General features: G+C 41.4%; 1 protein-coding gene across 1 annotated transcript in view; it reads right to left on the bottom strand.

Moving 5' to 3' along the window:
- Positions 1–16,322, bottom strand: part of LOC138213442 (synaptosomal-associated protein 25-A-like) — a 41,902-nt gene that overhangs the window by 9,093 nt on the left and 16,487 nt on the right. Inside the window, exons 3-4 of the mRNA XM_069174543.1 lie at positions 14,335–14,376; positions 5,453–5,501 (exon numbers count right to left, since the gene is read on the bottom strand). Of these exons, the coding sequence (XP_069030644.1) occupies positions 5,453–5,501; positions 14,335–14,376 (91 nt within the window). The remainder of the gene's footprint in view (positions 1–5,452; positions 5,502–14,334; positions 14,377–16,322) is intronic.

Below are 16,322 nucleotides of genomic sequence, written 5' to 3'. Positions count from 1 at the left end.
TCTCCGTCGGTGGAGGAGGGCATCTGTCCTCCGGGGAAACAACACTGTTTGATCGCTCACGTTGAGATGCAGATGACACAGATGATCGTGTACGACAGGAGCTACAGTGACTGCTCTCCAACCGAAGGCCTGGTGTGAGTAAAGTTTCAGTACTTTTGCACTGATGAAGCGTCCCGGTTAAAACGATGATATGGAGCCCCTTGATTCAGCTGGAAACAGATCTTAAGCTCATTTCAGACCAAAGAGTCACAACGAAACTGTTTGAGAGCACTTCAGGAAAAGTTGCAGCAGTGCGAACCGTCCTGTCTCTGCTGCGTGTGTCTCGAGCAGAGAGACTGAGCTTGTCAAACCGCCGGTGTCTAGTTTCAGAACCTGAGGCGCTTTCAGCTCATAGCAAAGTCGGCCGGGCCTGTCAATCACAAACTCTGCATTTCACTGACAAAAAAGAGAGTTTGGGCGGAAGAAAGAGGATCACCTCTTCAATTTATTTGAGGAACTGTCATGTCTGTATGACAGGCCTCTTGTTTTTTATTTATGTTGTTTCATCACTACTTCAAATGCAGCCGAGGCAAATCATTTCCTATCACAAACCTCATCCATCCCTGCGTTCTGAACCGCATACTATCTCTTTTTACTTTAAGTGCATACTACAGCTACCCTTGAAAAGTATGTACGGTAGCATGTTGTATGTACACAATTGTGACATAGTACTTTATCATAAAAATGCGGCTTGAACTTTGACACATTTTGTTGTGATCCGTATCGCGACGTTTGAAGTAAAAAGGAAAAGGATGCGATTTGGAACGAGTAGGCGTCCTTCTAATGACTCTTCTTCTTCTTCTTCTTCTTCTTCTTCTTCTTCTTCTACAGAGAGATGTTAGACCATCTCATCTACCTGCTTCATTGTGAACTGTCAGGTTTCAGAATATTGCAGACTGGTGAAATGTGAGGAGCTGCGAGTTTCTAAGTGGTGATTTTCTGGTTGATAATGAACTAACCATACTGTTATGTTTCTATTTCATTTTAACAGCAGAGAAGTTGATGTTTTCAGTTTGATTATATGACCATATGTATAAGATGTACAACATTGATGTTAGCTTTTTCAACACGCTAAGACCACCTAACACACGTAGTAGTTTAGGTATGTTAGCATTGTATTTCTTTCACACCCAAAACTGTGAGGATAATTGTGACTAAACATGACCTTTTCAACAGTCCATAGACCCTGGGGGTGCTCAGACATGAGCTCCATAGTTGGAAACCTCTTGCATGTGACTTTCTCTTTTCCAGAGGCTTTGGCACTTTCAAATAAACACGATTGGGGGTACCTGCTCAGAGGACTGAGACCGATCTTCTTGGTGCAGTGACTGCCTATTTGCTTCAACCACTTTTTTATAACCCATCTCTTGGCTGTTTACATAAAGAATATGTCTTCGCTTTGCCGGGTTCTGCAAGATTTTTCTCTTCCACAGTTTTTTTGTTTTTAAGGGTGAGACACATCAGTGGAAAATATTCTGTTGACTGGCTGTCAGTCGCTGAGGATGTGTCGAGGAATCTCGCTCTCAACCACTTGGTCGAAGTCCAGAGATGAAGAGGTAAATAAAAAAACTGGACAAACTTCTTTTTCAATTCAACACATTTCATGCCGCAGTTATCATTACGATCGTAAATCATGCGACACTCACGTCTACTTTTTCAGTCTGCAGGACTGACAACACAACCGGCAGTCTAGCGCTGCTGGCTAAAATACAGTAATGTAAGGCGTGAAGGCTCGCTGAGGCAGAGCGATAATCCATCAGCCCTGACTGTGTGTGCAATTCAGGTCAACATGTATGTAACAGCCGAGCAGGGAGGGACTCATTAGCTACAGCGAGACCTCCGCCGCAGGTAATACATCATTGCAACCAAATGACAAATCTCCTCGTGTGTGTGTGTGTGTGTGTGTGTGTGTGTGTGTGTGTGTGTGTGTGTGTGTGTGTGTGTGTGTGTGTGTGTGTAAAGGGCAGAGGGATTAGTCACCCCGCAGTTTACAGCTCAACAAGACTGTATTAATTACTACAGGCTTGAAAAGCTTTTACTTCCCAGTGTTTGTTCGTTAATGGTGATATAAGAGGGCACTCTTATATCACCATTAACGAACAAACACCTTGAGGTAAATATGACGGAGCCTCGGACAACAGAGACTGCTGTCACCAGTAACCAAGAGAGAAGGACAGATAAAGGAGGAAAGAGCTGCATGGTTGTTCTGATAAAGGAACAGAAGAAGAAGAGAGTGGAGGTCAGAAAAAAGAAAGCAAAGGAAAGAGGAGAAGAGAAGGAAGGCAGAGAGAGAGGGAGACAGATGAGTGGTCAGGTATAGAGGACATTAGCTTCGAGGCAGAGGTAATTTAAATCTGTGAATTGATTGCTGTCCTGCGATAACAGCAGTGAGCTGTGCACTGTGGCAGCAGTTACTCCGGAGGGGAAGCAGAGGGAGACGGAGCAGAGGGGGGGAACAGGCTATCTGTTCCTTTGACAGGCCAATTAGGCTGCTCGTTCACGCATGGACCCAGGCACACGCCTTTGGTAACACACACACACACACACACACACACACACACACACACGCCCACGCCCTCCCTACATACCATCACTATACTCTTCTATACACACAGTCAAAGTGCCTCAAACCGACACGTGCACTTACAAAACATTAGTCACTCCATACTGAAAGCTTTTCTCTATAAGTCGTCAGGTGATAAGTCTGACAGTAAAGACACAAAGGTTGTGGGTGTGAGCATGTTCTTACATTTCACTCTGACTGCTGTGTGGAACAAACCCGGGCTCAAGATTTTCAGAATAAAACTGGTTTTTCAGCAGACTGGTTGGCTTTGTCCCATCTGTTCAGGTGAATCTGCTCCCACCTGTACAGCCACAGTTCACAGGGACAATACAGATTGTCCTATATGTCATAGGAATCTGGTGAGGTGGCGTGAAGTTAGATAATTAGCTTCTCTCTTACACTCTGAGAAAATAAATGTTGAACAAATGTTCCTCCTTAGTCAATACCAACTTTTGGTTCCACATCAGAAAAAATATCTCTGAAGGAATCACATGTGTAAAGGTGTTGTGGAAGGTGGAAGAACAGCCAGAGCTCGTGAAGCTTTCTCTTGCAGCCTTCATTTAAGTGTCTCAATTTCCATCAGTAAACTCTCCAGGCCTCTAACAGTAAGTCCCAAAGAATACCAAACAACAGCTATTCATGATATCATTACTAAGTTTGTGCAGAAAGTCCCTCTTAAATTCTGACTGAGCCTGTTTTTGAAAGGTGATTTCAGAGTTGGTGGAATTGGTGCACTTAGCTGAGCTAATGTAAGCTGCATTATGCAGCCATTTAGTCTGCAGTTATTGGCACAACGTTTTACTGTTGTATTATTTTCCATTTGTGAAATGTAATTTAAAGTCTCACCAGTTTACATAATCATTAAAGTGAATTTTGGTTAAGCATCAGGTGACGTGTTTCATCTGTACTCCATATTACATTGTTTATTCTTCATTCTAAACAGTTCAAATATAAGCAGAGTTTATTTTAGCTACTTCAGCCACGGGATAGTTCCTACTTATGATTTGTGCTTAAAAGCACATCCATACATTTTGTGGACTTCAGAGAGATTTTAAAAAACAAAGATAAAAATAAATTTGAGAGGCTGAGACAAGTTTACTTTTAATCCCTAAAATGGGTCAAGCTCCAAAAATTCTGGATCCCAGAAACTCCACACTTTGTCACATCGGCTTTCTCATACTTTTCGTACCAACATGATGGTCAGGGCCCCTTAAAGTGTCCCAAGATAAATCACTACAAAAACACTTATTGGTACATGAGGCTGTGTTGTTGTTTTTTTCTGTACTTTACCTGCGGTAAACTAACTGACTTGCGAAACTTGTAGAGTGCCCCTTTAATTCACAGCGATAAACACAGCAGTGTGTGGAGGTCATTACCTGTTAAATTTATCATTGTTTTACCTCTAAAACTGTATAATGCCAAAATATGCAGTATCTGTTACTAGTTGACCTCTGACCTCAGTCAGTCAGGTGTCCTGAAAACATGTCGACCAGGTTTCACAGAACGTGGTTAAAAAGTGTTTTCTATCATTATTCTACAGGACTTAAAGATATAACTAAAGTATAGTAAGATGTATTTATAAGCATGAAAGTGTAGTACAGGGAGGCAAAGCAGGCCAACTCAACAGTAACATCCAGTATAATTGCGTTAGCCACATTAGCTCAGACTCAGGTAACGTTGCTGTTAAAGACGTGACTGCAGACTGATTGGCTTATCTGCTTTAGTCATTGTGAAACCATGAAGGGGGTTATTGTTGTTGTTGTTGTTGTTGTGAATTAGGGGTCTCCAACCCGTAGCTCGTGAACTACCACTACTAGAACTGCGACTCGGCTCTGAGTTGATTGCGGGAGGTTCGAACAACATGCGGTGTTTCCCACACATACTGTAGACTTACTTGGGCGAACCGCTCAGGAATGTTGACGGCCGCCCGAGTATATCTGGGGATCTATTTCAGCATTTTTTTATTTATCTGTTTTTTTAACCTGACCGAGAGAACGACGCTATCGATGCGATCGATGAATGAGTGGACAAGCTCTCCTCACTCCCTTCACCTGTGTCTGCTCGGCACCCTGTCAGTGCAGCAGCCCTGAATGAGACACACAGAGATCAGAGGACAGAAACTGTGACCTGTAACGTGCCTGCAAAATGCAGCGGAGACTCTCACACTGAGCTGAAGAGAAATGGGTGCTCACAAATTAGGTAATTAACATAAATACTATATTTTTGGCTGCACTGCAACAGCAGGGCCAGAGCTATAAAGTGATGTTACACCGCAGGTAAGCCAAACGCCGCGACTATTCAAATTAAAAGCCGTCCAGTTTCACACAGGGTCCAGTCACATACAAGGTTTTACCACAGATGTATTTCTTTCAGGAGAGGCAGGGGGTCCCAATCGAAGGGGAAACTCTGGATTTTCTTTGTTAAATCTTTTATTAGAGCACTTTAGAGAGCATCTTTGTAATTGTAGATCCAGAGAATAAGCCCCTCCCTTCAATTGAACACATAAAGAAATGCAGACTGAAAAAAAGCATGCACATGCTGTTGAATTGAAGCTGTGTGATCCTAAAATGTGTTTTGAATATCAATTTGTTATTGTTCACATGCGAGAAGCTTATTCAGCTGGTTTGGTGGAGCTCAGCTATGTGAAATTGTTTTTACTAAACGGGAGTAGGTCTCGGACATTTTCATTTTGACAAAGTAGTTTTCGGAGGAACAAAGGTGGGAGACCCCCGCTCCACAGCGTTATACTGGACGTACTGAGGACGACTCTCCCGTCATACAGTGTGAAACTGTAAAAAAGAGAGAATCAGGAGCAGCGCAGATTAAAGTGATCTTTCCCTACGAACTTACCTCCCTGCTCGTCCAACATGACCAGAGTCCTGATGCCGGCATCTTTACTCTAACAGACACAAAGAGAGATGAAAGGAAGACAGCGGAGAAGAGAAGTGAAGAAAAAAAAGAGGAATAAATGTGGCAGATGAGTGAAGGTCAACAGAGCAGAACAGAGCAGAGCTGTCAGGATGGCAGAAGTGGGTCAAATTACAATTTGAAATCACATTTCTGAAACTGATCTTGTGTGGCACAGCAGAAAACAGTTTGACTTTAAAGGAATATTCTGACATTGTCTGTCTTGCCAAAACGTTGATACCACTTTCAGGCCAGCAGGCTAAACATAAAGCCAGAGCTAGCTTAGCCTTAGCCTGACCACGTATTGTTTTACTCATAGCCTCAGTCTTAGTCGTGATTATAGTCTGGAAACCCTGAAGGATGGACCAATCAGGGACCAGTGGGCGTGGCTAAGTGTAATGACGTTGATGTCAAGCGCTTGTTTGAAAATGTAGCTGCAACAGCAGCAGTGATGATGTTAGATGGATGGAGCAATGTGACGAGTTCGAACAACGCTAGCAAAAATTGAGGAATTGAAGTTGCAGCAAGAACAAATACTGAAATTTAAACAAAAGAAGGTCAGTTATAAGCATGGCGTTCCATCCATTATCTATATCCGCTTTATCCTGAGGGTCACGGCGGGCTGGAGCCTATCCCACCTTACTTTTGGGGGAAGGCAGGGTACACCCTGGACAGGTCACCAGCCCATCACAGGGCCAACACTTACAGACAGACGGAAACAAAGACCATCCACGCTCTCATTCACACCTAAGGGCAATTTGCAGAACCACCAATTAACCTGACATGCATGTCTTTGGACGGTGGGAGGATGCCGGAGTACCCGGAGAGAACCCACGCAGGCACTGGGAGAACATGCAAAATTGGGATGGAACCCAGAAGCTCCTCGCTGTGAGGCGACAGTGCGAACTACTGCACCACTGTGTCGCCCTAAAGATGGCGTTGACATACATAATATCTCCATATTGGTTCAAGGCTACTCTAACAGTTTCAAGATGAACATGAGGTCTGTGCCCAGCAGGGCGCCACGACTGGAAACAATCCCCAACGATGTGTAGCCACACCCATATATTAATTAGTGAATTTGAGTCTGGAAATACTAAACTAACTTAAGATAGTATAAAGACTGGGAATACAGGGATCAGTTAGTTGGCTGTCCAAAGGTAACAAAACCACCCAATCCAGCTGCTTCCCCCCTGTGCTCAGCTAAACTAGGCTAATCACCAGCTAATTGTAGCTCCATTTTTAAAGAAAGACACAAGTGGCATCAATCTTATGTCTCAGCAATAAGCCAACTTAGCAAATATCCCAAAATATAAAACAATTTCTCTAAACTAAAGTAATCAGTTAAAAGAAATGAGATCTCATTTGATATATTTGAGCCACGAACGGAGCAAAGTCATGGAAGTAGAACACGAGAAGAAAAGACTCTGATCACGATAATATAACCTGTGAGTGTATAAACAGTAGTAGGAAAGTTTTGTGTAAAATTTGAAAACTTCACTCCCTTACAATAAGTCAATCACATCACTATGTGAAAGTCAACAAAACATCACATGAATAAATGTCAGTGTCAGTGATGCACTTAAAGAATTCATTTATTCTCTCAGCAGGTAAAACCAGGTGGTTTCTACAGCTTTGATTAAGAAGCATCTCACAAAGAGACAGACTTACATCCAACAAACCAACATCGAAGCATAAAACAAAACTGTAAACCTCCCAAAAGCTCAAAGGAAATAACAAAAAACTTCAGAATGCCAGAAATATATTCATACACAAAGGCTCGGCATAAACTCGTCCCCAGAACGGCGTGTGCTGTATTTGTTATGCTCACCGGGCTGCTCGCAGAGATTTGCTGACAAAGCTCCAGTAATGTAACACTCTGATTTGGCTCAAACAGTTGGCACACGCTCAGACACACAAGCATGAACACATATACGCTCCAAACCCCAACATCCATGTGGACTCACATCCTGTTATTTCTCCGTGCATGGGCTTCATCACAAAATAACACACTTCAGTGAGCACACAATAACCACATTAACCGCTGCGCATACAACCAAACAACAGTTTGGTGCTTTCCATGAGCCGCAGGCCTCCTCTGACAGATATTAAAGTCCAATGGCCCTTCACTTCACGCATCAGTTGCCTTTGATCAAATGCTCTGACCTTCTTGGAGCAGCAGATAGATCTGGACCGGTGCTGCAGGAGGCCAGTTAGGCCGACCGCTGATATTAGTATCACTCAAACCATCTGAAACAAATATGCGCCAGTGGCCAGGGATCTGTATCAAGTGGAAACCCTCCATGACATCACCCCTTTGGTTTGTAAACTGCGGCTTTGAAGCCTCGACTCCAGCACTTTGGCCGGTGCCATGTTTTTTTTTTTTAACCATTGAACCATATATGGACGAGTCGGAGAGGAGCGAGCGGTGGATCTGACCCATCGGCAGCCAACAGTAACATCACCCATTGGTTTGTGAGCGGCCGTTATGAAGCCCCGAGTTCGGACATTGGCCGTCACCATCTTGCTAGTTCGGAGCGGTTTGGAGCCGGTAGTGACCATATTTGGACGAGCGGTGGATCTGACTTAATCTGGTTGGAAACACGACGATACTACGTCCCGCTGACCGATAGCGGAAACCTGACAATCAAACAGATATGCCCCCAAAAACACAGCTTTTTGAGGCAAATTTTTATAATTATTTGACGGGATTATTTTCAGATAGAACGCCAGAAAACTAATAAGAAGGAACGACTTCAGCTAGCAAAACCAAAATAACTTGTGAAAAAAATTTATTGACTTCGAATTTCATGAGACGAGTTCAATGTGAGTCTATAGCGAAAGAGCCTTATTGGAGCCAACCTCTAGTGGCACCCGGTGGTAGTGCAGCTTGAGGCACTTCCACAATGGCTTCATTTTTCAGACCCGGACGCTGCGTCCACTTTTATATACAGTCTATGCAAGAAACAGAGGACACTATGCGCCGCCCACCTCTACTGGCAACCTGACTGCACCCCAGGCCCATCAAACAGACCAAACACACCACTCTTTGAGACTTAATATCTAATTAATTATGGCATTATTATCAGAAGAACCATCAGAACACTGATCAGAAGGTGAACATTTATCTTGAGGATGAGTTGATATTCGGTGGGAGCTTTTCGACCGCTTGTTTACCCAGAAGGAATCATGGGAAATCAGACATGTGAGAGCAGCCGTGTCCTCAGAACTACAGGGCAGGATATCGGACCACGCCAACTGGCGTGGTGCCGAGGTGGTGACATCACCTCTTTCTGCATGGCCAGTTAAACACAAATGAGTGTACACACTATCCGGTCGTCTTCATACTTTGCTGAGTCACCTGATACTGTTTTCGCAGTTCTCCCAAAATAATTTTAAATGTCCACAGAAGGTGCTTTTCAAGAGATCAATAGAGATGATTTATTTTAAACTCATCTGATATCGCTTTCTTTGTTCTTCATTTCTATCCTTCTACGTAAAGCCGACCTTGTTTATATTTTTTTTAATTTTAAGCACACATAGTTGAAGAAGGAAGAAATGTCTTCATGTGTTTTTCTTTATTTGTGTTCTGCCTCTTTTGTCATAAAAGTGAAGTGATTTCAAAGTGTTGCTGAGAGTCTCAACGTGAGCTCTGCATCAGTTGCAATCTTTTAAGAACAAAGCAGGTATTGATCTTTTATTGAGAAATCGACTCTGCTGTCTCCTGGAATCTTTTCTCATTCAGTCAAAGTGTGACCAACATGTCCACCTGCTGCCCTGCTGTTGGGCAAACACAAACTGAAGTGATATCTGATGATAATACCAATCTATTGGAGAAATGTATTCTGGAATCAGATCAATCAAATGATCTGGTGACTGATCGGATGTGTCCCTGTGTGTTGTGTACTTCCAGGAAACTGTAAACACAGCAGATTACTGCACAGTAAAATTATGTTTTTCCCATCTCTACATGTATAGTAAGCCTTTCAGGTTCATTATTTTCTATTGGCATAACATTTTGAAATACTTGGCATTTTGATAAATATGTAAAGTGATATTCTTTCCGAGAGTCAGATGGGAAGATATCGACATTTATATCCGGTTAATATGATAAATAACTAGTTTACATCTAGCTTGGCTCTGTCTGGATGTAGTTAAATTTACCAGCCAGCACCCCAAAACCTCTCTAACTATCTTGCTTGTTTAATCTGTAAATAAAAGTCCATCTGTAACAAAACTGATGATTCTGTTTGTGTTTTTAAAGAAAAAACAGTTTTAAGACTTGAATTGGGAAGTGACTTGAGAAGGAGTAGATCTAAAAAGTGTAGTTGTTTCTATTCAGAAAAAAAAGCTGCATGTTCCTCTTGTTTAATGTTTTCTTCAGGCCAGATCATCAACTCCCATCTCCCATTTTACCGACTATCTCCACAAAAACATTGGATTTAGATTTGATGTCCTTCACAGATTCCTCTCCATCCCTCTGTTTATCTTTCATCTCATCTCTCGTCCCTCTGGTGTTCATCTCTGTCACTCTCTCCTTCACTTCCATCTCCCTCACCTGCTTTCTTCACATTTCACCCTGAACCACTGAGCAGTTTTTCATTTCTGTTCCTTGCAGGTCTGGAGTGAAGATAACGGTTTAATAAATGAAAAAAATATTTAATATCTGTGGATCTTTATTGGTAAAACCTTATTTTTTTTTTATTTGTAAAAATGCATTACATTTGTTGCACAAGGTCGACTTTTTATCAAATAAGAATATTCTTTACATTTAATCTCTCCACGGCCGGCATTTAGATACGGGACTGGATTAATTCTGATGCTTCATGAGATTTTGAACGTGTGACTGAATCAATGTTTGCTGTTTTCATAATGTGAATAACAAACCAGTAAATAAAGTGTCAATGAAAATGAATGGTTTGATGCTCGAAGGCCTGATCAGATTTTTATGGAAGCAACAAAGCCTATACAACAGATGTCTGTTATTGATAAGCTATTTAAAAGTGTAATGAACTCCAGATAACCCCCCCATCTTTATGTTTTATAACTTAGACATTTTGATAACAAGACCAAATAAATTCAGATGCTGGTAGGCAGCAGGTCTTTGTGCTAAGCTAACCGGCTCCAGGAAATACAGAGTATAATGCTCTATCTAACTGTGGACTGTGTTGCTCCCTAATGTAAGTTCAGGTATTTCAAAGGAGAATCCATGCATAATGACACTATGCTACAGCTTCTGCAAGGATTTTACAAGCGGTTATAAGGCTGGTAAGTTCATCAGAGTGACTTCCTAATTATAAAAGCTGCGTCAGATTAAATTCCTGGATGCTGAACATCAGAGAGTCCGACTCAGAGCTGCAGCGTAGGAACAGTGTGGGAGCGATCCGTCGAGGATCATGTAAGAAGAAAGTTATAGAAGAGGTAAGAAGGCTTAAAGAGGGAAAGGTTGGATTTATTCTACAATGAAATCTTTTACTGTCCGTCATGTCTCATGAATAAAACACTTCAGGATTTTATTAATAAATTATCATTAATATAAATACATTACTGATAAACGTGCTATTAATCTAAATTCAACTTTCATGATCTCAGTGTGCCTCAAAAAAAGCAATAGAAAGATCAAAGACACAGGATGTTTGATCATATTCATCCTCAAAAATAAGTGATCAGATTCCTTTCTGTAATCTGTGACACACATTAACAGGCACACTATTTTAATTAGTTTAAATTTCTCACGTAAATATTCTTTGTTAAATAAAATGGTTCCGCCAGCAGTGTTGTAGTTTGGACTATATTTAGTCTGCACGCTCTCCTTCCCATTTATTTTAATCAGTTGTCACTGTCGTGTTCTTCTGCTATTTCATACAAAGTCATTTCAGTGTCCCTGTCAGTTTGTTACTTTATTTTCTTAGATTTTGAGTTTTCTTCTTAGTTGCCTTTGGATCCAGCCCCAGCGGACTGCTCTGTCTTTTAGTTATGAAAGCTTTTTGTTTTTAATGAAAACCTCCCGTCTCTGTTGTCGTGCTTTGCGTTCTGTATTCCTTTCACCACTGATAACAAGACGCCGTTTAGTTTGGCTGATAAAGACTGATAACGGGGTGCAGCTAGCTTGATTTGGTAACAAAATCCACCTTCCAGCACCTCTAAAGCTCACTAACTAACACGTGAATCGTTACAGTAAGTTTGCCAGACGACCAGCAGAGACTAGAAAGTCACTTTTAATGACCAAGAAATAGAAAACCTAAATGTTGTTTTCAAGCTTTGTTTTTTTTTTTAATTAATTAAACAGATGGCATATAAATAAATATGTTGATTAGTGATCTATTGAGGTGCTGTCCTTTGGATTTTGTTTGCTTCAGACTAAACCAGGCTAGCTGTTTCCTCCTGTTTCCAGGACGTATGCTAAGCTATGCTAATAACCTCCGGAGTCTAGTCTTATAATTAACACACAGACATGAGAGTTGTATTGATGTTCTCACTTATTTCTGTAAGAAAGAGTTTTTTTTACAAAATGTAAAGCTAATCCTTTAAATTAAAAATTATACACAAAATATTGACCAAGATAGACTGAATAATCATGTAAATAAAAGCAAAATAAATGTGATAAAAGAGAAAATAGCTGAATGTACTTATTTAAATAACCTTTTACTTTCTGTGGTTGAAAATGTGGATTTCAGAGGCTGAAATGAACATCATGAGCCTCATTACAAGCTCACAAATTGACATTTAACAGCCACTCATATACTCTACGAAGCTCAGGTGACATCAAATCATGGCAGGTTTTCTGTTGTTTCATTCTGTTTTTTTCCTTTAATCATGGACAAATGATAATAAATAATGATGGTAATAATTAGCTACGTGCGCAAGCTTTGCAGAAGAAGAGCAGGACAGATTAAAGTAAGTAGCATCACTGCTCTTTAACACTTTTTTAGGAGCTGACACCACAGTGTGGTAACTCCTCAAAGACACATGTTTTGATGATGGATGTGTTTTTGGAGACTGCGTCTGTGCAGAATCAGACCAGGATAGGCCTGAAGAAGCAGATCTAAGATGGACCCCCGGCCGAGTGGTTCGACGGCTCTGACTGCTCTCCAATTTATTGAATTAGTGTAAGCTTCACTATAAGCCCTGAGCACAGAGGTCATGGAGCAGCAGCGCATGCTTACAGTTTCCTGCATGAGAGAGAGGTGAACTGTGTTGTCAGAACCACAATCACTCTCTTCATCAAATCATGTGACAATTATAACAATTACACACTTCGTTCTGGTACCACTGAATCTACATGAAGTCACTTTAGAGACCAGATTTTGTCAATAAACCCAAAGACACTTCATGATATTTATAGCGTAGCATCGGAGGAAGCATGTTGAGTCTCATCCATAATCCATGTTGCCTTACTGCTTGATTGCAGTCTATATTGAGCACGTTTCTCTGGAGACATGGTAAGTGAGGGCGATAAAGAGCGTATGCCAGACGGATACGAGAAGCCAAAACACGACACAGGAGCTGTTTACCTCTGTGTTGTTCACCGTTTTCAACTCGAGACCAAGCGCCGGGATTATCACAAGATAACACAACACCAAACCTCAGGAAGTTTTCAACGTGGAAGCAGATAAATGCCATTCTTTGGCATTATCTTCAAAGGTCAGACATTCAGCCACTGTCAACGGAAAACCTCGTCAGCGGAGCGGGTCACTGTCTGGGTCAGCCTCAGGACTCGCTCCTGTCCCTCATGGCTTTGTCTCATTAAGACATGTTGTCAGGGGTTAGAGCGCAGCCATGTCTCTGCTGCCTGTGGGAACGTTAGAGTAGCTGGAGGCCCAACACACACATGGCCGTTTAATGCCCTCAGCTTGGCTGTGCTCAGAGCTAACTTAATGCCAACTCTTCTTGGCAGGCAAACACAGAATCCTGTTGACATGTCACCTGAAGGTAAAAAACAAGCTCGCTTTACAGTTTAGCAGCTCTGCGAGAGAACACGATATAATATCAATACCATGTAATTCAATTTAATGTCATCAAACTGTTGTAATATCAACACATATCTTGTTGTCTTTTCATGGCTCCAGACAACTAATTGATTTCAACAACAGAAGAGCTTTTGATGATTATTGAAAAGCCTCTGAGTGACATAAAAGCACTAAAAAAATAAACTTTTTAGTCACTTCGTATGTTGACATTTTTATTCATAATGCAGAATCATCAAGGAGGAGTCCGATTAGCCCCAAATTAATTTGTTCATACAACCAGAGTCATGAAGACCCATCTTCAGAGACAACAAAGAGGCCAGAGTCCTGCAGCAGATGGTTTGGCCTCCAGAGTCTGGATCTCCAGAACATGAAGCCCAAACAAAAGGGTGGGGTACGACCTACAGGGTTTTTTGTAGGTTTGTGGATGGCGTAGATACTCAGTGGTCGTAGTAACTGGGTGGGTTGGCAAGTAGATAAAAACTATGCATTTTCACAACATTTTGCACTATTATCATGACAATATTTATTTTTAAAAGACAATGTGTGCCATCATAAAAATAATATCCACAAATCTCTGGTAAAACAAGGCTCATAGTGAATGATTTTGAACTGGAGTTTTCTCATCCACATAGTCAGCACTCAAAATAGTACTTTCTGTTCATTTGGCTGAGGTGCTGTGAAAAAGCATTTGTGTGCAGTGTTATAATAGGAATGACAGGAAAAAGTCTGTACGAGGAGAACAAACACCTTACTGTGTCAGTAAATATCAACAGATAAAAATAACCAGACAAATAGATGTTTGAACAACTATCCTTTTGCGAGTTGTGACGAGTGTCAGTGAATCATCAGACTCACCTCCTCAACCAGAGCCAGCATACGCCGAGTGCTCTCCAGAGACTGCAGGGACAGAGAGAGACACAATAATTAGCTGAGAGTCCAGAGGAGAGCAAAAACATACATACAGTACAGATCCTGGAAGAAATACCACAAAGACACGCCTCTGTGTTCACATAGAAAACTGAACACATATAAGGATGAAAGGTGGACAAAGGAGAACAGAATATGCCGAGTTCAAACTTGGGAGACAGACAAATGAATGATCCTTAGTCATATTAGCACTGACTGTTCCTCTGCTCTCGTCTGGTCACATGATTAATTATGTGATTCCTACATTTTGTTTGCTAACTCTGCAGGATCCCCTCGAAACTCATCTCTTTCCAGACCAAACCCTCTTTCATCCCTAATCCTCCCTCCTCACTCCTTCCTCTCTGTAATCTCCTCATCTCCTGCTTCTCCTCCGCCCCCGTGTTGCTCCATCCATCCATACATGCCTTCCTTATTTCCCTTCTTCCTCTCCTCCCATCCCATCAATGGAGCCTCTTGGCCTTGCATTATCTCCTCATGAATGTTTAATAAGGCCATTTGAGCTGCTCTATTATTCTGCTGCACAGAATTATCTGCTCTTCCTGAGCTCCTCTCAACTCATTAAAAAGGCCAGAGTTCTTCCTTATCCAAAAAAAGCACCGTCTTGATGAAAGAGACTTCAGAGAAGCGACTGCTAAAACAAGGGACGGTCACATTAGAGCAGCTGTGTCTGTCAGCCCGGAGGCTTCGGACGGACATTTGTGTCCTTATGAGAACAGGTCGTTTTTTAAATGTCAAATTATAACTGGCATGTCAGAAAAAACTTTTTTCCACTCTGCGCCACGTTCTCCCTCACAATCTGTCGCCTTTTTGTTCTTCCTGCTTTTCTGGGGAGTTTTTCATTTTCATTTTTTCTAATTCATTGTGCTTAAAATAGGCACTCTACCAGATATCAAACCACATGTTTGTAACTGTGATAATATACAAGGCGAGGAAATTACAAGATAAAAGATAATAAATGCTGACAGGCTTTAATATACAGGATCATGTGACGTGTAAAATTACAACCCACTGTGACTTACAGACATAAACATATATATTTTGTCCTGAATGAAATACTGTATTGTCATGAAATTCACTGAACAATATAACATGACGTATTTTTCTTTATGGCTGGACTGGAACAGCGAGGTCAGCGCCATAAATGCCTAACGTGTCACCGTGAGTGACGGAGTGACAAGGTTACTGTCGGTGCCTGATTTGATCACACATGATCTAAAACGGTGGTTCTCAACTGGTGGGTGAGGACCCACAAGTGGGACGTGGGGCCATTTTAAGTTGATCACAGACGTGTGTGCGTCTGAAAAAAGAAGTTGAAAATTAGGCTTAAACTTTTAGAATTTCTGCTGCTACACTTTTATTTTGAAGCACACATATTTCCCATGATGCAACGTGCGCGCAGCAGCTGTTTGTCATGACAGTGATGACCAAAATCTTACGTCATCACATCAGTAGCTCTCATTGAAGCATTTGTAAACCAGGTTAGGATTAGAAAAGCTTTTAATTTCATATCTGACCCACTTGATGAATTGTATGAACATCGTCAGTTCAAACGTAATATATACCTGTAGTTTAAAGACTGACTTGTTTCATTGGATTTAAAAAAAAAAAGAAATACTCTGGAACAAAAATGCCCTTTTGTTGCACATTTCACATTTTTAACAGTACACGAAGGCACGCTGTATTATGTCACTGTTGTTTTGTGAAATAAATTATAGTGGCAAAATTTGGGTCACGATTTAATGAATTCTGGGTCCTGAGAACCAGCTGAAAACCACTTCTCTAAACTGTATACTGCTGTGATTGGTTCACCCACCCTCCTGCTGATCCAATTCAGCACCAGCCAGTGCCGGTCGGACAAATGCAGCAACTTTCTTGATCTGTTTCAAATTAAAAGCCCTACGTATAGGTTTTGACCT

This window comes from Embiotoca jacksoni, unplaced genomic scaffold (genome assembly GCF_022577435.1).
Source record: "Embiotoca jacksoni isolate LCO1_2020_lvr unplaced genomic scaffold, fEmbJac1.0.p SCAF_6, whole genome shotgun sequence".
NCBI classification, from domain to species: domain Eukaryota; kingdom Metazoa; phylum Chordata; class Actinopteri; family Embiotocidae; genus Embiotoca; species Embiotoca jacksoni.
The sequence above is the reverse complement of the archived record's forward strand: the minus strand, read 5'-3'. Positions and strand labels throughout refer to the sequence as shown.